Source organism: Eulemur rufifrons, chromosome 10, assembly GCF_041146395.1.
Source record: "Eulemur rufifrons isolate Redbay chromosome 10, OSU_ERuf_1, whole genome shotgun sequence".
Classification (NCBI taxonomy): domain Eukaryota; kingdom Metazoa; phylum Chordata; class Mammalia; order Primates; family Lemuridae; genus Eulemur; species Eulemur rufifrons.
Window position 1 is genome coordinate 13,741,350 of NC_090992.1, and position 18,566 is coordinate 13,759,915.

Here is an 18,566-nt window from a genome sequence, read left to right on the forward strand (position 1 = left end):
CTCCAAATTTTAAAATATGTATCACTCAAGCCAGACAGAACGCATTTGTGGGCCGCCCGTTTGCAGCCCCTGTTGTTGGCTGCCCTGCGCTGAGGCTCTCTGCGGAGGAAAGCCGGGCTGCCCACGCGGGGAGGTGCCCCTGGCCCGCGGCAGGTCATCCTCAAGGCAGACTCGCCTTCTGGAGGTGGGGCTGCTTCCCCCTGAGGCCACGAGTCAGAGGGCCTCGGAGGGCCTGTGGGCACCCCCGAAACCCTGTGTCCTGGGGCCTCCGTCCTCCCCTCCGAGCTGGCCTTCCTTCGTCAGTGCCCACCCCGTAACAGTTTGCATCTGTGTTGTTTCTTCCAGTCTCTGTCTGCTGCTGCCTCTTCATCCTCTTCCTCTTCCTTTCGGAGCTCACCGGATTCATAACCACAGAAGTGTAAGTCGTGCTTCCCCGGTGGGCACTCCAGGGTGTTCCGGGACCCCAGACAAGAGGAGGGAGAGGTCGTAAAAAGGAAAGAAACCTCTAAACCTTCCAACTTCTGTTGCCGAGCCTGTGGCATCGGTCGCACCCTGTGGCCTCTCCTGTTTCTTAGACGGGTTTTTAAGTCAGAGCAAAAGTGAACGTTCCTTAAAGCTGAAGAGAACGTTTTGGTTCAGTTCTGTGGGGGTCTCCCGGGTCCGCAGAAGGACAAGTAATTGGCTCTTCGTTGCCGTCCATGTTTGGCCAGTGGGCTTTTTCCCCCTGAATCATCACAGGGGCATTTGTGTTAGGGCTGAAGAGTTCAGAGAAGGGGTGCAGCTTCCTACCGAGGAGGGGTGAGGCTGCTGACATCAGAGCCCAGCCCCTCTGCTAAGCCCCTTCCCACCGCTTAGGCCCACGCCGGCGAGGAGTCAGCGTGGGCTTCCTGGCAGCGGCTGACGCAGAGTTAATCCCTCCACGATTCCTAGAATTATCTGTCGTCCAGATAACCTAGTGAAGGCTCTGGGGTGTGTGTAACAGAAATACCATTGGAATTACTCAATCGGGCCTCGTCCTGTCCCCTCGAGATGGAATTAGACCCAGGAGCTTCCTGCCTTTGGCACTGGCTCGAGGCTTCAAAGACTTTTCATTTCTGTGTTTACAACCCAGCAAGTCATCACGGGCTGAGCCCCGGCCCCCCGCGCCCCTGTTTAGCCCTGGAATTTTCTTTCTCACTCATGGAATTTCTTGGTTTCCTTTGCCTCCCTCTCAGACACAAGACAATAGGGAACTGCAGCAGAGCCGCTTGGCCCGGAATGGCCATGTTGTCACACAGGCATCACCACCTTTAATCCTCAGAGCTCCAGGAGTAGCTGTCGCATCCTCTCTTTACAGGAGAGGAAACTGAGGCTCAGAGAGATAAAGGAACCTGCCCATAGTCACACAGTTAGCTGGCTCCGAGCCACCAAGCCCGTCCCCAAGCCCACATGCATGCTTGACCAGCACGCTGAATGGCCTTGTGATGGAAACGCTGGCCTCGCCTTGTTTCTGGCCTCACCTTCCTTCCCTCCACTGGTGCAAGAGAATTTGCCTTCCTTGTCATTCTGATGCTGCTTTTAACCCCTTTGATGGCATCAAAGCCCAGGGCGCCTCATGGAGTGGTGGGAAGAGCATTGGACAAGGCATCGGAAGACCCGGGGCCAGGTCTCTGCTTGATTACTACTTTGCTGTGTGACCCTGGGCAAGCTGCCAAACCTCTCTGGGTCTCAGTACTGCTGACCAAATGAGGGAGGGTAGACCAGAGTCAAAGCTGTACTTCCAGCTCTGGGAGAGGCTTTGTCTACTTCCCGAGACATGGCCCCCTACAGGGTTCAGAGAAGGAGTTTCCTTCCCCCCGCCCCTCCGCCCGGTCCCTAGTCGGGGATGATTGTCCGAGCCAAGCCTCTTCCCCTCTGTGCATGACTGGGGCGCTGGACTTCTCAGGGATCGTCCTGTCATGAATCGGAGGTGGAAACAGGTTGAGACTTACTGGCGTTATGAAGTACCTGTCATATGCCAGGCACTCTCTGGCCTCTCCGGCCGTACCCTACTCTCCGGGAGGGGGCCTGCTTGGCTTGTGGGAGGGTAACACGTGTGACAGCAGCAAGGACCACGCTGGCAGGAGCGCCCGCGAGTGCAGGGGCCCTGTGGCAAGAGTTACCTGGCGTATTGGAAGAACAGGAAGAAGGCTGCGGGCTGGAGACAGTGAGCAGGTGGGGAGGGTAGAAGGTGGAGGCGGCAGAACCCGGAGGGGCGGCCCTCTGCGCTGCGGGTGGCCATGGGACTCGCTCCTTGAGCGGGAGCTCCAGGACCCGAGGCCAGGACTGCCCCCTCCCTGCTGTGTGGTTCCGGCTCACAGGAGCTGAAAATGCCACAGTGGACACAGGCAGTCAACAAGCAAACAAAACTAGACTGTTTCTGTGAGTGATAAGTGCTCCAAAGACCAAAACAAAAGCAAGGTAGGAGATAGAGAATGAGGGGGCTGTGTGTGATATTTTGAGGGTCAAATAAGACTATTTAGCCGAAAGGTACTTGGTGTAGTATCCGATATACTTTATAACAATAGGTCCGTATCCCTCCACGCAGCCGTTCATTTCCTGTGCGTTCCCCATGCGACTCTAAAAAGGTTTTATGGCCACTCTGTACCTGGCATGTAATCAGTGCTCAGTGATGTCAATTTCCTGTCCCTTCTTTCTGCCCCCCTTTGAGTTCGGAATGGGCTCTCTCACCTGCTAGCAACATGAGGGGTGGCATGAGTCAGCTCAGCCCACGGTGAGGTGGGGCGCTGAGGCAACGGCCCGGCCAGGTAAGTTTTGACGTCAGAGCTCGTGCTAGTGCGGGAAGGGCCAGCAAGCCCGGACAGCGCGTGCGGCTCAGCAAGGGAGGGCTGGCTGTTCTGAAGAGCAGTGTGTTCCCGCTGGTCCCCTCCTCCCCTTCTCCGGGACTTCCTCCTCTGGCTCCTGGGGCATCCTGGACACCCTGACCCCGCCAGTTCCCCGGACAGGTGGAAAGATGAGGGGAGGGGTGAGAGGCCACTTAGTGGTGGCCCTGTGCTAAGCAGGGCTCCCTTCTCAGTGCCAGTGGCTGGGGAGGCAGGGATGAATAGAGAGGGGTGTCCCCGAGGACTTGCTGAACAGTCGGGAGGGACAAGCATTGCCCCTTTGGGATCTGCCATCTATCAGAGGCCTCTCTGACCCCCCCAGGAGCCCTGCAGGTTTGGGAAGAAGTGCAAGTCTCAGTTTTCCTCTTTCCCTGGGTGGCTGGCCCTCTCTGGCGGTTTGGGACTACGGTGGGTCAGTGCCCCTCCCCCTACCCTGAGACTGTAACCCGAGGAAATGAGGTCACCGCTGGTTGGATCAACAGTGTTCCAACCTGGCCTGTGGTTATCAGTGACATAAGAGGCTTATTCTGGCCTGGCCCTGCGGGGCGGGAGGCATGTTTGTTTGGGTGGTTGGGCTTCAACCTGGGCTTCTGACAGGCCAGTAATTATCCTTGGGAAAGGGGCCCCCCGGGTGTTCTGAGGCTCCATGTTTCCAGGGGAGCAGCCCCCTCCTTGGAGAGCCCGGCCACAGAATGTTCCAGCCTTTAACTGCCCAGCCTCTGACTGCTTTAATAATTATTAACCTCATGAGGATTTATGATAATAAAACGTAGCAACTGGAACTCCTCGTTGATAATTCATGGCCTAATACAGCTCATGGCACTTTCCAGTTAGGGTTTGTCACGTGACCACACACTAGCTCCCCCCAGGTCAGCGCTTCCTAGTGATCATCTCACTGGGTCGTCACAGAAGCCCTGGAGGTAGCTGCTGTTGTTGGCCTCACATTACGGCTGGGGAAACTGAGGCACCAGGAACTTAAAACCACATGAGGTTAGTGAGTGGTGGAGCCAGAGTCCTGAGCGCAGTCTTCGTGACACCAGGGCCCAGCCCCAGCCCCCCACTGTGTCCCAGCACCCTTCTCTGCCCAGAGCATTTTGGGGCCCAGGCATGTGAGAGCTGCTGCTTTTTGGTTAGAATAGTCGACTGGAGGACTCGGATGTACCATTCTGGGGTGAGGTGGCCAAGCAGGCAGATGGAGCCCTTGGAAGTGGGAGCTAGGAGGTCCCCCTGTGTCCTGTTCTCACAGGCCTGGGATGGGGAAGCCAGTGGCTTAACCTAGAGGAGGAGCTAGAGTCTCCCTCTGAGCCCAGGTTACCTGCCTTGAGCCTGAATTCGGGGCCAGGCTGGGTAGCGCGACCCCAGTGTCATATTAAGGAGCATTAAGGACATTGCTCTTAGCAGTGGGAGGCCTGAGGGCTTCTGAGCATGGAGAGACAGGTTTATGAAGAGGGGGTTGGAGTGGGGCAACCTGGAGGAGCTGGGTGAGGACCCAGGGCAGAGAGGCTGAGGATGCTGGAACCACGGCTTAGGAGCAAGGGGTGGGGCAGGACTGGGTGACAAGTTTTGAACATCCACCTGGTGGGTAATAGATGCACTTCCTTTTACCTGGAAGAGTCAGGATCTGAAACCCAAGGTCGGGGAGCGCTTGCTTGCATGGGCTGCATCCCTCCCCCCCAACACCCACCCCAGCCCTTGCTGCGGCCTCTGCTGCGTAAGTTTCCGTTTGATCAAATATGAAGCATGGAGGTCAGCGACTTTGGGCAGGAATCCGAACTATTTGAGTGCTCTTCTAAAAGCAAATAAAATTGTTTTCCATAGATGTCATCGGACTCACGCCTCGGCCTAGAATTTCAAGGCCCTGCACTACATTCCACCTACACTCCCCCCACCCTGTCTTACCTTCTCCCTACAAGGCCACTGCTCGCCAGCCCTCCTACGCACTTGGCCGCTCTGAGCCCGACTCCCCGGCGCCATCTGGCGTCCCCTACCTGGAACGTGCCCCCCACCGCTCTGCCAGTGCATGCCTTCCCCGCTTCCTGGGGGTTCGTTCCGAAGACGTCTCAGGCATGTGCTCCGAGCTCAGGCTCAGAGAGTGCCGTCCTGGCGGAGGTGAAGGAGGGAGGTTTGTGGGGCACAAAGTGGTGGGCCCGGGAGCGCCTTCATGCCCTGCAAGCCACGTGGGCCGCGATGGGGGGACACGTCTGAAGATTATCAAAAAGGGCGATGACACCTGCAGCATGAGTCTGCTAGGGGCCACTTGCTCCTCAGTTTTTCACCATACATGTCCCGTCTAGACAGTGTGATGCCTTGGAAAGAGCGTGGGCTCTGGGCCCAGCCTCTGGGTTCAGAGCCTGCCGTGGTATCCCTGTTACTATCAACTCATTAAACATTGATGCTAATAATAATGATAAAAGTAGTGGGCATTGTTTGAGCACTCACTGTTTCCTAAGACTGAGCTCAGTGTTTCTCTTGTTCTTGTTTAATCGCAGCAACCCCATGCTGTAGATATTGTGATTGTCCCCATTTTACATCTGGGGAGACTGAGGGAGGCAAAGCCCCTTGCCCAAGGTCAGTCATCCAGGAGGTGGCAGAGCCAGGATTTGAACCGAAGCAGCCTGGGCTTCCTCCACGCTACTGTATTTTCTTTACCAAGAAGGGCCTGTGGCCGGCCCTGGAGAGAGAGAGAGAAGGGAGACACACACTCCCGCCTTCGGGCAGCCTGCGGGCCTGGCCCACCTGTCTGCAGCCTTGTGAAGCAGCCAGAACCTCATCCTTATCTCCTCCCTCCCTCCCTCCCTTCCTTCCTTCATTGTTTCCTTCATTTTAGTGAGGTGTGAATAACTGACAGCAAAGTGCAAGAATCTTAAGGTCGAGGGTTGGTGCATTTTCACCGGTGTTTACACCCACGTACCCATCACCCTGATCAAGACAACACGTTTCCATCACCGAGGAGGTTCCCATGAGCCTTTCCCAGTCAATAGCCCCATAGATTAATTTTGCCTATTTTTAAACCACATTGAAAGCTTTTCCAGTTTTACAGAGAGGAAACTGAGGCTCAGGGGGGCAAAGCGACTTGTCCCAGGTGTGCCAGCCTCTGCGTGGCAGCGTCAGGAGGTGAACCCACACCTGTCTGCCGCTGCCGCCACGGGTCTCCTGGTCGCTCACGCTAGTTAGCAGGAGTCAGGCCCACAGGAGTCCTCAAACCGCAGTGGATCCACAAAAAGCATTTATTTTTATTCCGGGTAGACTGACTTCTGGCAGCCCGTTGGCCTTTTAAAATCAGATCAGTCCCAGCCAATAAAGTCAGCGAGCCTTGGCAGGCCCTGCCTCAGGGCGGCTGTGGGCAGGCTCGAGGCGCTGGCTGGGGTGGCAGGACGCCAGCAGCCCGGGAACATTTGCCTTGGCCGAGGAAGGCAGCGTGTTGACCTCACCAGGCAGCACAGGAGATTGAGCCGTGTTTATCCTGGAGCCCGGGCCCTGCAGGAAGGAGCCAGTCCCGCCTTACATAACCAGACTGGCTGAAGTGCAGCCGCTGGCGCATTCTCCGTCCCCACCTGGCACCTCAGCCCCTTTGTTCTGGGTGGCCCTTCAGCCCTGGGGAGCCTGGCCCCTGTTGATTCTGGTTAGGAAGACAGGGACCCAGGCCTGGGAGAGGCTGCCTGGGGCCTCGCGGGTGAGCTCACTTTGGCGCCACCCCTGGGATTCACCTTGCTGTTCGCTGAGGTCACCTCCAGAGGATTACCAGGGGTGACATCATCCCACAGTCCCTCAGTGATGTGCAGAGGCCCAGCCTCGCCAGGTGGGAAAGGTGAGTAGCTTCAGGAAGAGTCTCAGCTGGGAAGGGAAGCCAGAGGCTCTCCCTGGGTGACCATGGTGTTAATCACCTGGCGATTTCATTACTCAACAACCCCCAGAGTTGCCAGTTAAGGCTGGGGTGGAAATTGGGTGCTGAAGGCTAGGGCGGAGCATTTGGCTGAGGGAAACCCATCTTCCTCTAGCCTCACCTCCTATCCTGTGTGCTCGTTTGTTCTTGGTGGCATCTGATACGGGCCAACACTATGAGCCATGCCAAGCACTGGCCCCTGTCTCCCCTCCCCACACCGTGTGGCCTCCCGGGGCCAGGGCTCCCCTCATTTTCTCCCTTGGCCATGAGGAGAGGGCAGGGAGGCAGCATGAGCTGTGGGAAGCCTGGGGTTCAGAGTCTAGCTCAGCTACTTCCTGCTGTGTGCCCTTGGGGTTGGGACACGCCCTCTCTGAGCCTCAATTTCCTGGTTTTACAGTGGGGATCAGGATATTTCACAGCAGCAGATGGGATACCGTGAAAGCACGTAGGAGGCCCCCTCTGCTTACCAGGCAAGGGCAGCTGCCTGAAGGCTGAGCCCCATCTGTTGGGCTCATGTCTCTGGGAATATCTTTGTGGCCCTCACCAGGAAACAAACCCTAGCTGTCCTTCTGAGCCCACCGTTCCCTGTTAATTGAGCACCAGCTATATCTCACCAGGTGCTAGGGGCACAAAGATGGGGTCTTAGTAAAAACAAAATTACCTTGCCCTGATCTGACTCATTCTTTCCCTGAGACATGCGGCTATTTGCAAAGCTCTCTTAGAGTCTGATTGCTTAGTGCGGGCAATGGGCAATCGTCCCTTATCTCACAGCCTAGGGACCGGAAGATAGCCAGAGCCCAGCCACCTCCAGCTGCCCCCTAGGCCAGGCCTTTAGGTCTGTTTCCGTCTCTTCGTGGCGAGTTATACGGGAGTCAGACACGTCCATGTCCACTAGGCAGCTCCTCGGGGAGCTCAGCACAGCCTCTGGCCCGTGGTGCCTCCCACTGCCCGGTCCTGCTCCTCTTCCAGGGGCTCTCAGCCCAATGAGTGGGTCCTGAAGGAAACATGACAGTCCACCCACATGCCTCTCTCGGTGCACCCCACGTCCATCCATCAGCATGTCCTGCCTGCCCTACAGCCCGTCCTCGTCTCTGTTCCATCACATGCTGCCCAAAGTGCCATCTTCTCCCACCTGGTCTTCGTGCCACACAGTGGCGCCTCCAGCGGTCCTTGAGGCAGCCAGGGGGAACCCAGTAGAGTGTGAGCCTGCCCGTGTGGCCGGCTCAGCCTCGTCTGACCTCACCTGTCCCCCTCCACCCCACCCCCAGCTGCGTCACAGGCCACACTTCCCTTTGCTCTTACACTGCAGCCACAGGGACCTTCATTCATTTCCCCAAACGAGCCACGCCCTCCCCACCCCCAGGCTTTGCACCTGCTCATCCTCCGGACCTCAACTCACATCTCGGAGCAGTCTCCTCAGCCCCCTTCCCCCAAGGTCTGTCCCTTTAGTGCCTCTCAGGGTCCCCTGCAGCTTTCTGTCAACATGCTAATCCTAGTTGGTGGCAACATTTATTCAGGAGGTGAGCGATGTCTGCTTCTTGCCTCTGTAAGCTCGATAAAGGCAGAGACTGCATCTGTCTGGTCTTCGCCGTGTCTGGCACCTGACAGGTAGTAGGTATTCAAAAAAGTGTGTTGAACAAACATGGGTGGCTAACAGATGGTGATATTGTGCCACTGTCCCTGACAGCAAGGTGATGTGGCTGTCTGTGGAGCCACCTGCCCTCTCTAACTGTGGCCATTGCGGTCAACAGAATAATGACCTCCTGCCCCCAAAGATGTCAGTGTCCCTGTCCCTGAAACTTGTGAGTATGTTACCTTACATGGCAAAAGGAAATTTCAAGTGTGGTTACGTTAAGGATTTGGAGATGGGGAGGGAATACTGGGTTATCCAGGGGAGTCAGACGAAACCACAGAGCTCTCGGGAGAGAGGCAAGAGGTCAGAGGTGGAGGAAGGGGCCATGAGCCCCTGGAAGCTGGAAAAGGCAAGAGAATGGATTCTCCCCCAAACACAGCCCTGTGGACCTATTTTGGACTTCTGACCCCCAAGAGTATAAGATAAATTAGTGTTGTTTTAAGCCATCCGTTGTGTGATAACGTGTTAGGGCAGCTACAGGAAAGTAACACAGCTGTCGGGTCCTTTCTCAGAGCTGGCTCCGCCCCAGGGCTTTGTGAGGATGAGCACCTGGGCGCCCTGCCTCCCAGCTGGCCGGGAGGGGTCTCGGGAGGGGAGGCAGTAAGGTACTGTGTGCCTGTGGGTGCCGGCCGCCAGCCCTCATAGGACCTGCATTTCTCGGCTTAGTGGTGGGTGGTGTCATCCCCACTTTAGCAGATGGGTTCACAGAGGTGAGCCCAGACAGTGCCTTAGCTCTGAGAGGCAGGGAAGCATTTGCAGAGTGCAATCAAGACAGGCGCTCGAGCCTGAGCATGCGCGGTCTTTGCCCAGGCGGGAGTCTGGGTTATCTGAGCAGTTGTCACCAAGTGAAGTGGCCCCTGGTTGTCCGCTGCAGCTGGGATCAGTGCCCGCTTCTCAATGGATGTTCTGTATTTGTCCCACAGCGTGAACGAGCTGTACGTCGATGACCCAGACAAGGACAGTGGGGGCAAGATTGACGTCAGTCTGAACATCAGTTTACCCAATCTGCACTGTGAACGTGAGTAGTCCACACAGCCCTCCCTCCAGCAAGACCCCTCCTTTGGGCTAATATGTGTGCGGAAATGGCGAGATCTCCGGGACAAGTCATGTGAACTTAAAGGGCAAGCTGCAAACGGCCTGTAGCACATGGTTCTCCCCGCTCTTCCTTGAGGCAAGTGTAATTGAACATGCATGTGCTTGGAGCTTTTCCGGCATAAAAAACACAAGAAACTACTCCTAGGGGTTACCCCTGGAGAGCAGCCACATTGGTGCAGAGAGGTGGGGCGTGTCTCTTAGGTCCTGTTTCTTAGCTGCAGAGCCCAAGGTTCTCATGCAGGTGATTTGTCGAGAGGAGGAAGCTGTAAGGGAGTGAGGGACTCAGGGCAGGGCAAGAGGATAGGCAAAGATGTGTGTTCAGCTCAAGCCCAAATGCAGCCTGATCTCACACAGGATGCTGTGGGGTGTGAATGACACCACAGCATCTGTCCCACCCAGTAGTCACGGGACCAGGCTGTTACTGTCCATATCATCGGCTGATGGTGGCAGGGTGATGTGTGTTGAGGGGCCACATAACCTCCCAAGCATCTCAAGGCAAGGAGACCGCCAGTCACCCAAGAGCATTCGTCTGCAGACGCGAAGCTCCGAGCTGTGCACAGCCGGCGCCTGTGGGAGCTGGGGTGGGCGCACCACCCGTGACAGCCGGCAGGACAGGGCTCCAGCAGCACCTGGGACGGGGACAGCCAGGAAACTTCCTTTTTACTTCACATCTATTTGGTTTTTGTTTGTTTTAACCAAGAGAATGAATAACTTGTATAAAACAAAACTCATTCAAAGTCCGATTCAGAGTCAGATCTTGGCGCCTTAGCTCTCTAAAACTGCCCTCGGCTAAGGTGACCTCCGAGCCTCAGTTTCCTTGCCTGTAAAATAGGCTTAGTGGCATCTATATAGGCCTGAGGTTGTCAGGAGAATGTGACGAGATGGTCCCTAGACTTGTTAGCGAGTGGGCTGTGCATCTTCTGGGCAGAAGTTCCCGCCGTCCCTCTGCCCAGCCTGCATGGACCCTTTTGCAGGCCCTTCTGTCCCCTCCCCCCCGCTCCCCACCCCCCGTTCTGTTAAAGGGCACAGCTGAGGGCAGAACACTGAGCGGATCTCCAGCCAGAGAGAGGGAGAGATTTAGCCCTGTTGTTGCTTTTGGTGAGAATTACATCACAATTCTGAATCCTCAGTGGGCCCCGAGCCAGGGGACCCATTGAAATAGGTCGGTTTTGTTTATTATTTTTTTCTCTTTCACTTAGAAAAATAATTCATCTGGCAGCTTCTCATTCAGGAGTTGATTGTGTCTCTGGAGCAAGGAAATTCTTAGTCAGAACAGAGGACTGGGAAGGGAGGGATGTGGGCAGGAGGGGCCAGGTGACCTCAGGCCCCCGGCTGTGCCGGCCCCTCTGCCCCACACCCCCCCAGACACTGTTGCATCTTCGGGGCTATAATCTGAACCCCCTGGCCAGAGCCCAGCGTCCTGGTGTTATTTTAAAAGAACTTCAAGTTCTTTTGAAAAATGTGTGCTCATCATTGTACCTCTGGAAAATCCAGAGAAGCAGAGAGAAGCAATCACCCATAATTTCACCCCCGGATGACAGTGTTGGTTGACTTTTTGACATCATTCTGTCCAGCTGGCCTTCCTTTCTGTGCATTTCTGAACGTGGCTGAGATCATGCTGCATGTACGATCTCATATCCTGCTTTTAAAAATAATATTCTTAATTACACAGCTAATACAGGAACACTCTGTTTTATTTTTAAAAAGACACACATTCAAAAATATAAAAATATATTTAAGAAGTTAAAAAAAAAAAAGTAAAAGTGCCCCTCCCCTGCTCCCAGCTCGTCATCCTCCCAAAGGAAGCCTCACTGGCAGCTGGGGGCCCTCTCCCCACCCCTGCCTGTGTGTGTGTGTGTGTGTGTGTGTGTGTCTGCAGACATACATTGTGTTTGGGTTTTTTTGGTTTGTTTTTTTTTTTACATAATTGGGACTCTATGATATGGGACCCTCTGGAGTTTCTCTTTTTTTCAGCTAGTATCTTGGAGCTGTTCTTATATTACTCATAATATAAGTAAAATAATAAGAGCTACCATTTCTTCAGTTTCTGTCCCAGGCCAGGCCCCGTCCTGCATCCTTTGGCTGTACCGATGCATTGGGGTGCAAGGTGTCCTAGCAGAGTGGCTGGAGAGTGTGGGCTCTGGAGCAAGGCCACTTGGATTCCAGTCCAAGCTTTGTCATTTCTTAACTGTGAGACCTTTGTGCCTTGGTTTCCCCAAATGCAGATTTTATCTTCCCCACAGGGATTTTCAGATGGTGTGCTCTTACTTAAAAGGTACTTATTATAAAAGAAAGTCTAATACATATGTAAGTGCTGTTTTAATTTTCTTTAATCCTCACAACAAGCATGTGTAAAGGAGGAAACTGAGGCATGGAGCAGTTAGGTCACCTGCCCGAGGTCCCAGCGCTGGTAAGTCGCCGCTGCCCTGCTGGGAGCCTCTGCTCCATTCTTTGTGCCTCTGCAGGGCATCGTGGAGGAGGCTGTCCCCCTGGCTGTCCCCCTGGCGACGGGCAGTTGGCTTGCTTGCAGTTGTCACAATTTCAAATAAGGTTGCCCAGAGCAGACACACACATCCGGACACACGTGTGTGTGTGTGTGTGTGTGTGTGTGTCTGGAGGACTGGTTCCCAGGGCTGGAACTGCTCAGACAGGGACCTGCTCACATTTCTTTTAAATTTAACATTATAGTGTCAGCATTTCCCCCATACTACAGACCGGGGGGGTGGCCTCACACTCCCTTCTGTGGGTGGCCCTCACTCACCTCCCCATCCCCACGGAGGAACACGGAGTGGTTCCCTTTTTCCCTTCTAAGGTTGGCTTTCTTTAAAATTGCTTCCAGCTGTTTTTTTTCTCTGCATCGCAGCCTCCTTGCTAGTGCTCCTGCCGGGGGAATTCCTGCATTTCCATGGTTTGTGGGCATCCTCTCCCTGCTTGCCACGTGGACCATCTCTGGGAATGCAGTTGGCATTGGTCCGCCCATTTTACCGATGGGGAAGCTGAGACACAGTGAGGTGACAGGGTCCCATTGGAGTCAGGACCAGGGTTCCTGTTTCGTGTACCTGAGAAGCCCAGAAAAGCACCCAGCCTCCTGGAGGGCAGGGCCTGTCTTTCCCTTCGTGCGCCCCGGCGCTGTCCCATGGCAAGGGGCACAGGAAGTGCCAGTGAATGACTGGTGCGGGAGTGAACCCAGGGACCGTCTGAGGGACAGCAAGTGCTGACGTTTACCACGCACTTTCCACTTACCGTGCACCAGACCCTGCTCTGAGCATTCTCTGCACCTGTCCGCTATTTGAGCCTCATAATCCTGCAAGGAGGGTTCCATTGCCACCAGCCCCATTTTATAGAGAAATTGAGGCATCCAGAGTTAAGTACATGAGTCAAGATTGCAGGGATGGTAACAGGCAGAGCCAGGATTCAGACGACAGTGTGCCCCTCGGAGCCCCTGCTGCCCACTGCCTCCCCTTGGCCTCATGCTGAGCACTCATCTCCCCGCACCCTGTCGTCTGTGGATCCCAGACCATGTGCTCCCGGAGGGCCCCGGGCCCGGCCTGTCCAGGGAATGGGTGAATGAGGAGGGGCTGGTCCCTACCCTCCGTGTCTTCGGGTTTGTGACTCTCGCCTCCCGTTGGATCCTGCAGTGGTCGGGCTGGACATTCAGGATGAGATGGGCAGGCATGAGGTGGGCCACATCGACAACTCCATGAAGATCCCTTTGAACAATGGCGCAGGTTGCCGCTTCGAGGGACAGTTCAGCATCAACAAGGTACGGAGACCCTGCCTGGCCCCTCTTACCTGCGCCCCATTCGCTCCATCCCCTTCCTCCCTGGAAACTGGTTGGTGGAGGTGTGCGCCCGCTCCACCTGACCCCGCCGGAGCCCGCGGCAAGTGAGGGTCAGTGTCCGGCCACCTGGCAGCTGCTGCCGAGAATCTGGGTGGGGGCTCCAGGCTCCGTGAGGTTTAATCCCTGGATGGCTGGCGTAGGAAGGGGCTGCTTTTCTCCCCAATGGGGAGACAGCAGCAGTGAGAAGGCCTTAGGATTTGCAGCCTGAGCCCTGGGTTCAAGTCCTAGCTCTACCCACTCTTGGCCAAGCAACACCCTACAGATCACTTGACCCACCTTGGGGTGAGGGTGTGGTGGTATTAATACCTGATACCACCCAGGCCACATGGTTGGTGTGAGGATGACGTGAGCTAATATATGTTCATTCCTTCAAAAAAAAAAATGTATTGAGAACCTTCTGCGTTCCAGGGTTGGTAATAAGCTCTGGGGCAACGCTCCGGGGCTGGTGGGCTTCCCTCCCAATGGAGGGAGACAGTCTGCAGCTCCGTGTTCCAGTGGTGCCAAGTGCTGGGGTGAGGAGTAGAGGGCGCAGGGGTGAGGTGTGTGTGGTACGTTGGAAAGCACCTTGTCAGCTCCAAAAGACCATTCAAGTATCACCATTGTTTTGTCCCCATACCCAGGAGCTTCAGCTCCTAAGTCACGGGCGTGAGTGCAGCGCGCTTGGGAGGGCCGGGGCAGCGCAGTGCAGGGCTTGCTTGGCACGTGCCGGCACTCGGCTCAGCTCAGCATTGCCACAGTGGGGCTTCTCAATGACTCTGTGAGGTGGCACTTTTTTTTTTTTTCTTTTGAGACAGAGTCTCGCTCTGTTGCCCAGGCTAGAGTGCCGTGGCGTCAGCCTAGCTCACAGCAACCTCAAACTCCTGGGCTCAAGCGATCCTCCTGCCTCAGCCTCCTGAGTAGCTGGGACTACAGACATGCGCCACCATGCCCGGCTAATTTTTTCTATATATTTTTAGTTGTCCAGCTAATTTCTTTCTATTTTTAGTAGAGATGGGGTCTGGCTCTTGCTCAGGCTGGTCTCGAACTCCTGAGCTCAAACGATCCTCCCACCTCGGCCTCCCAGAGTGCTAGGATTACAGGCGTGAGCCACTGCACCCGGCAAAGTGAGGTGGCACATTTTACAGATGAGGATGCTGAGGCCCAGAGAGGTTAGGTGTCTTGCCTGATGTCACACAGCTGTCCCCATGTCCCACGGCTCCCCTTCCCAGACCCAGCCAGACTGAGTCACTGGCCATGCCTGGCTTCTGCATGCCCCTTCTGCAGCCTCGGCTCAGAACTCCCCTCTCCTAGTCCCTGACACCTAAACTGGGGATTGCAAACTCACTGGCCACATCCAGCCCCAAGACATGTTTGTCCTATAAAACATTTAAACATATCAGAGCCATTATTAAAAGATCAGGAGGCAGGATACGGTGGCTCACTCCTGTAATCCTAGCACTTTGGGAGGCTGGGGTGGGAGCATTGCTTGTGCCCAGTAAGGGGTGCAGATAAGGACACCACCACCAGGGACAATGCGCTCTGATGGCAAGGGCAGCAGCTGGCACCCACTCTCTCATGTCCCAGCGTCAGGCTTAGACCAGTCCTGTGGCCTTCTCATCCGTGCATCAGGAAGTTGGCCAGCAGCCAGATGTCAGAGCCTCGAGCTGCAGCCCCAACCCCTGCCTGAGACCACGTGGCGGCCTCGCTCCATCAGCAGCCCTGCGGGGGGAGGGCAGGATGGGGTGCGGGGTGCGGGGCCTGGCTCCAGCTATATGTTTTTGAAACCATCAGAGATGCTGACGTAGGTTCCTCAGTCACAGGCTCTAAAAGCGTCGTCTTTCTTTCTTCAGCCCAGCGTGTACTGGCATGAGTCAGCGCCTGCGATGGATTTGGTGCGCAGTGGGAGTGGGTTACTGAGTCACAGCCTGGCGGGCCTGGCGGCGGGTGGCAGATGCCCAGGGGCCAGCTGCTTGACTCAACTCTGGGAGCAGGAGGCCCAGACCCCAGCCCCAATTCTGAACCCTGCCATGGCCCGTCTCCGGAGGCCCCACGTCACTGCCTGGTGGCTGTCAGCTTCTTACTTCCAGGGCCGGTAGGCAGCAGGGACGTTAGTGCTGACTGTATCTTGTGAATATTTTGTAATGAGAATGCATGTAGGTATTATTTATATCAGTGAAAATAAAGTTTAAATTTTTGGAGGCTGGGCACAGTGGCTCCTGCTTATAATCGTAGCTCTGCGGGAGGATCTCAAGAGCAAGGGTTCAAGACCAGCCTGGGCAACATAGCGAGACCCCCATCTCTACCCGCCCCCGTTTTTTTTTTTTTTTAAACACAATAGGCTTTTCCTCATGCCGGGCCTGTGTACGTGCTATTCTCTTTTCCAGAAGGGCCCTTCTCTGTTGGCTGTGATGACAAACTTGTTCATCTTACAAACCTGTAATAAATGCCAACTGCTTTCATTTAATCCTCCCAATAACCCTGTGTGGTTATTATTCCCATTTTGTGATGGGGAAACTGAGGCACAAAGTGGTTACTGACCTTGCCTAGGGCCCCCCAGCTAGGAAGTGGGGCTGGCTTGGGCCCACGTGTAGAACTCAGAGCCACCTCTGCTCTACCCTGCGTTATTGGGTCCCTGAAGCAGGCCATGCCATCCCTCCAGGATGATCTCGCTGAGCTGTTGTTCCTGCTCCACTGCAGACCCCGTGGGTGTCCCCTCTGCACGCGGTCCTGCAGCACGTTCACCCGCGGGCTCACAGGCCAGAGGCCAGGACCGTGGCCTCCCTTGTCAGTCTGAAGCTCCGGCCCTGCTGAAGTAGGATATTCCCGCGGGAAGTCGTGTTTGAAACAGACACACTTGCAAAATCAACAGACTTTGACAGACGGCTGCACAGTGAGCCGGAAGCCATGTTCCTTCCTCTAGTGCAGCCTATTCACTCAGTCTCCTTCCTTGAGCTGGGGTAAGACAGCCCTGGAGGTTTTCCAGTCTGGCATTTGGGGGCCTTTGATGAACAGCCCCACGCCCCTCTTGTGCCTCTGTTTCCCTGTAGCTACCACCACCCAGACCCCCCTCTCTCTCTCTCTCTCTCTTTTTTTTTTTTTTAGAGATAGAGTCTTGCTCTGTCACCCTGGGTAGAGTGCAGTGACATCATAGCTCACAGCAACCTCAAACTCCTGGGCTCAAGTGATCCTCCTGCCTCAGCCTCCCGAGTAACTGGAACTAAAGGCTCACGCCAGCACACCCAACTAATTTTTCTATTTTTAATAGAGATGGGGTCTCACTCTTGCTCTGGCTGGTCTTGAGCTCCTGAGCTCAAGCGATCCTCCCTCCTCCACTTCCCAGAGTGCTCGGATTACAGGTGTGAGCCACCGTGCCCAGACTTCATTCTTTTTTGGAGTTCAACAATACCAAACCCTTCTAGTTCCTTAGACACGGCCACGTGCTGGGCAGTTTCTGGCCTCTGTGTGTTCATGCCGGCACCTCTGCCCGGATGGCGTGCCCTGTCTTCCTGAGCGATGCAGACTGCTTCAGGGCCTTAGCACAAAGGCGTCCTTTCCCCTGGGAAACCCTCCCTGAACATGACCCACACCATTGACTAAGCGTGACCCCCACGGTCTACACGTTGCTCTGGGCCAGTGTGGATCCTGCAGAACCTCATTGTCTTTTCCAAGTCTGTGTTGCAGCAGGCCAGGGGCTTGGCTGGGGCCAGCTCTTGTCCAGTCACCTCCCTAGTCCTGGCGCCTCCTGAAGGACTGGTTCCACGTGCCCATCGGCCTGGAGCTGCTGGGTAAATGGCATCCAGGCATCAGTGGGAAGGGGCAGCATGTCCAAAAAACATGAGCTCAAACTGCAGCTCTCCACATGTGACCTTGGCAAGTTTCTTCACTGCTCTGAGCCTCAGTTTCCTTTTCTGTAAAGTGGGAATTATCACAAAGTCAAAGTCAAAAGATTAAATGTCATTTGTTCATTCATTCCATAAGTATTTATCGAGCACCTGCTACGTGCTGGATCTGGGGGTGCATCAGGGAACAAAACATACGAAAGCCGTGCTGGCGTGGAGCTCACATTCTGGGAGGAGGAAGCAGACGAGAACTTGGGCCGCCATGAGGACGTGGGCTTCAACTCTGAGAGAACAGAAGCCTTGGAGGGTTCTGGGCAGAGGAGTGACAAGATCAGATGTAGGATTTAGAAAGATCCCTCTGGTCACTGTTGGGGAAAGGCCTGGGGTCAGGGGAGGGCAGAAGCTGGGAGCCCAGTGAGGAAGCTGCCGCCATTGTCCATCCAGAAAGGACCTTGGAGCAGGGGAGCAAGGAGGAGTCAGATGCCAGCTGTGTTTTGAAGGTGGAGCTGAAGGGTTTCCTGACGGCTGGGACCTCAGGTGGGAGAAAGAGGGCCTCCCAAGTGACACTAGGGTTTTGGTTTGAGCATCCGGGCGGAGGAGGAAGGACCTTTTGCTGAAACAGGGAGGCCACGAGAGGATCAGTGGAGGCTCCTGATACACGATTGTCATCAGCATCATTCATTCTGTAAATATTCAGCACTTCTCACAGGCGAGGCTCTGCGAGGGCCTTGAGACCCAGGGAAGAAATGAGGCCACCGCAGCCTGTCCTTTGGGGATCCCTCCGCCTGGGGCAACAGGGTAGACTTGGGTAGGTGGTGATCTTGGTTTGGGTTCGAGGAAGCCCATTGATGTGCAGGCTCCAAGGTCATGCCCCAGCCCACCGTGAGGCCAGCAGCCCAGAATCCCCGGGGCTGGAGGGGAGGAGCTGCTGTTTGAGTCCTGGCTTGTGTCAGCCGCCAGGTAGGCACTTCCGGTGCATTCTTGCAGCAGACAGTCCCAGCCACCCCCTCGGGTAACTGCAGTCAGTGCCCCCATTCTACAGGTGAGGAACCGGGGCTCACAGAGGTAAACCACACACGGCCTGAAATGATACAAGCCAGGATCCTAGCTCGGGACTGGCTGGTTCACACAGGGTGAAGCCCCGCACCCCACTCCCTAGGATGGTCAACCAAGCGCCTAAATCTTGCATTTCTCCCCCAGGTCCCCGGCAACTTCCACGTGTCCACACACAGTGCCACAGCCCAGCCACAGAACCCAGACATGACACATGTCATCCACAAGCTCTCCTTTGGGGACACGCTACAGGTGAGCAGGGGACACTGGAGGTAGTGTGGCCAGTGGTGGGCGTGCAGGTGCCGTGTCACCCGGTGCCCTCTGTCCTCCCTGGGTGCAGGGAGATGCCTTCCTCCGGGGTCACTCGTTTGCGGCTCTGCTT

At 55.5% G+C, this 18,566-nt stretch overlaps 1 protein-coding gene across 1 annotated transcript in view; it reads left to right on the plus strand.

The window, feature by feature from the left end:
* Positions 1–18,566, plus strand: part of ERGIC1 (endoplasmic reticulum-golgi intermediate compartment 1) — a 97,320-nt gene that overhangs the window by 54,792 nt on the left and 23,962 nt on the right. Inside the window, exons 3-6 of the mRNA XM_069483855.1 lie at positions 346–418; positions 9,301–9,395; positions 13,111–13,235; positions 18,332–18,436. Of these exons, the coding sequence (XP_069339956.1) occupies positions 346–418; positions 9,301–9,395; positions 13,111–13,235; positions 18,332–18,436 (398 nt within the window). The remainder of the gene's footprint in view (positions 1–345; positions 419–9,300; positions 9,396–13,110; positions 13,236–18,331; positions 18,437–18,566) is intronic.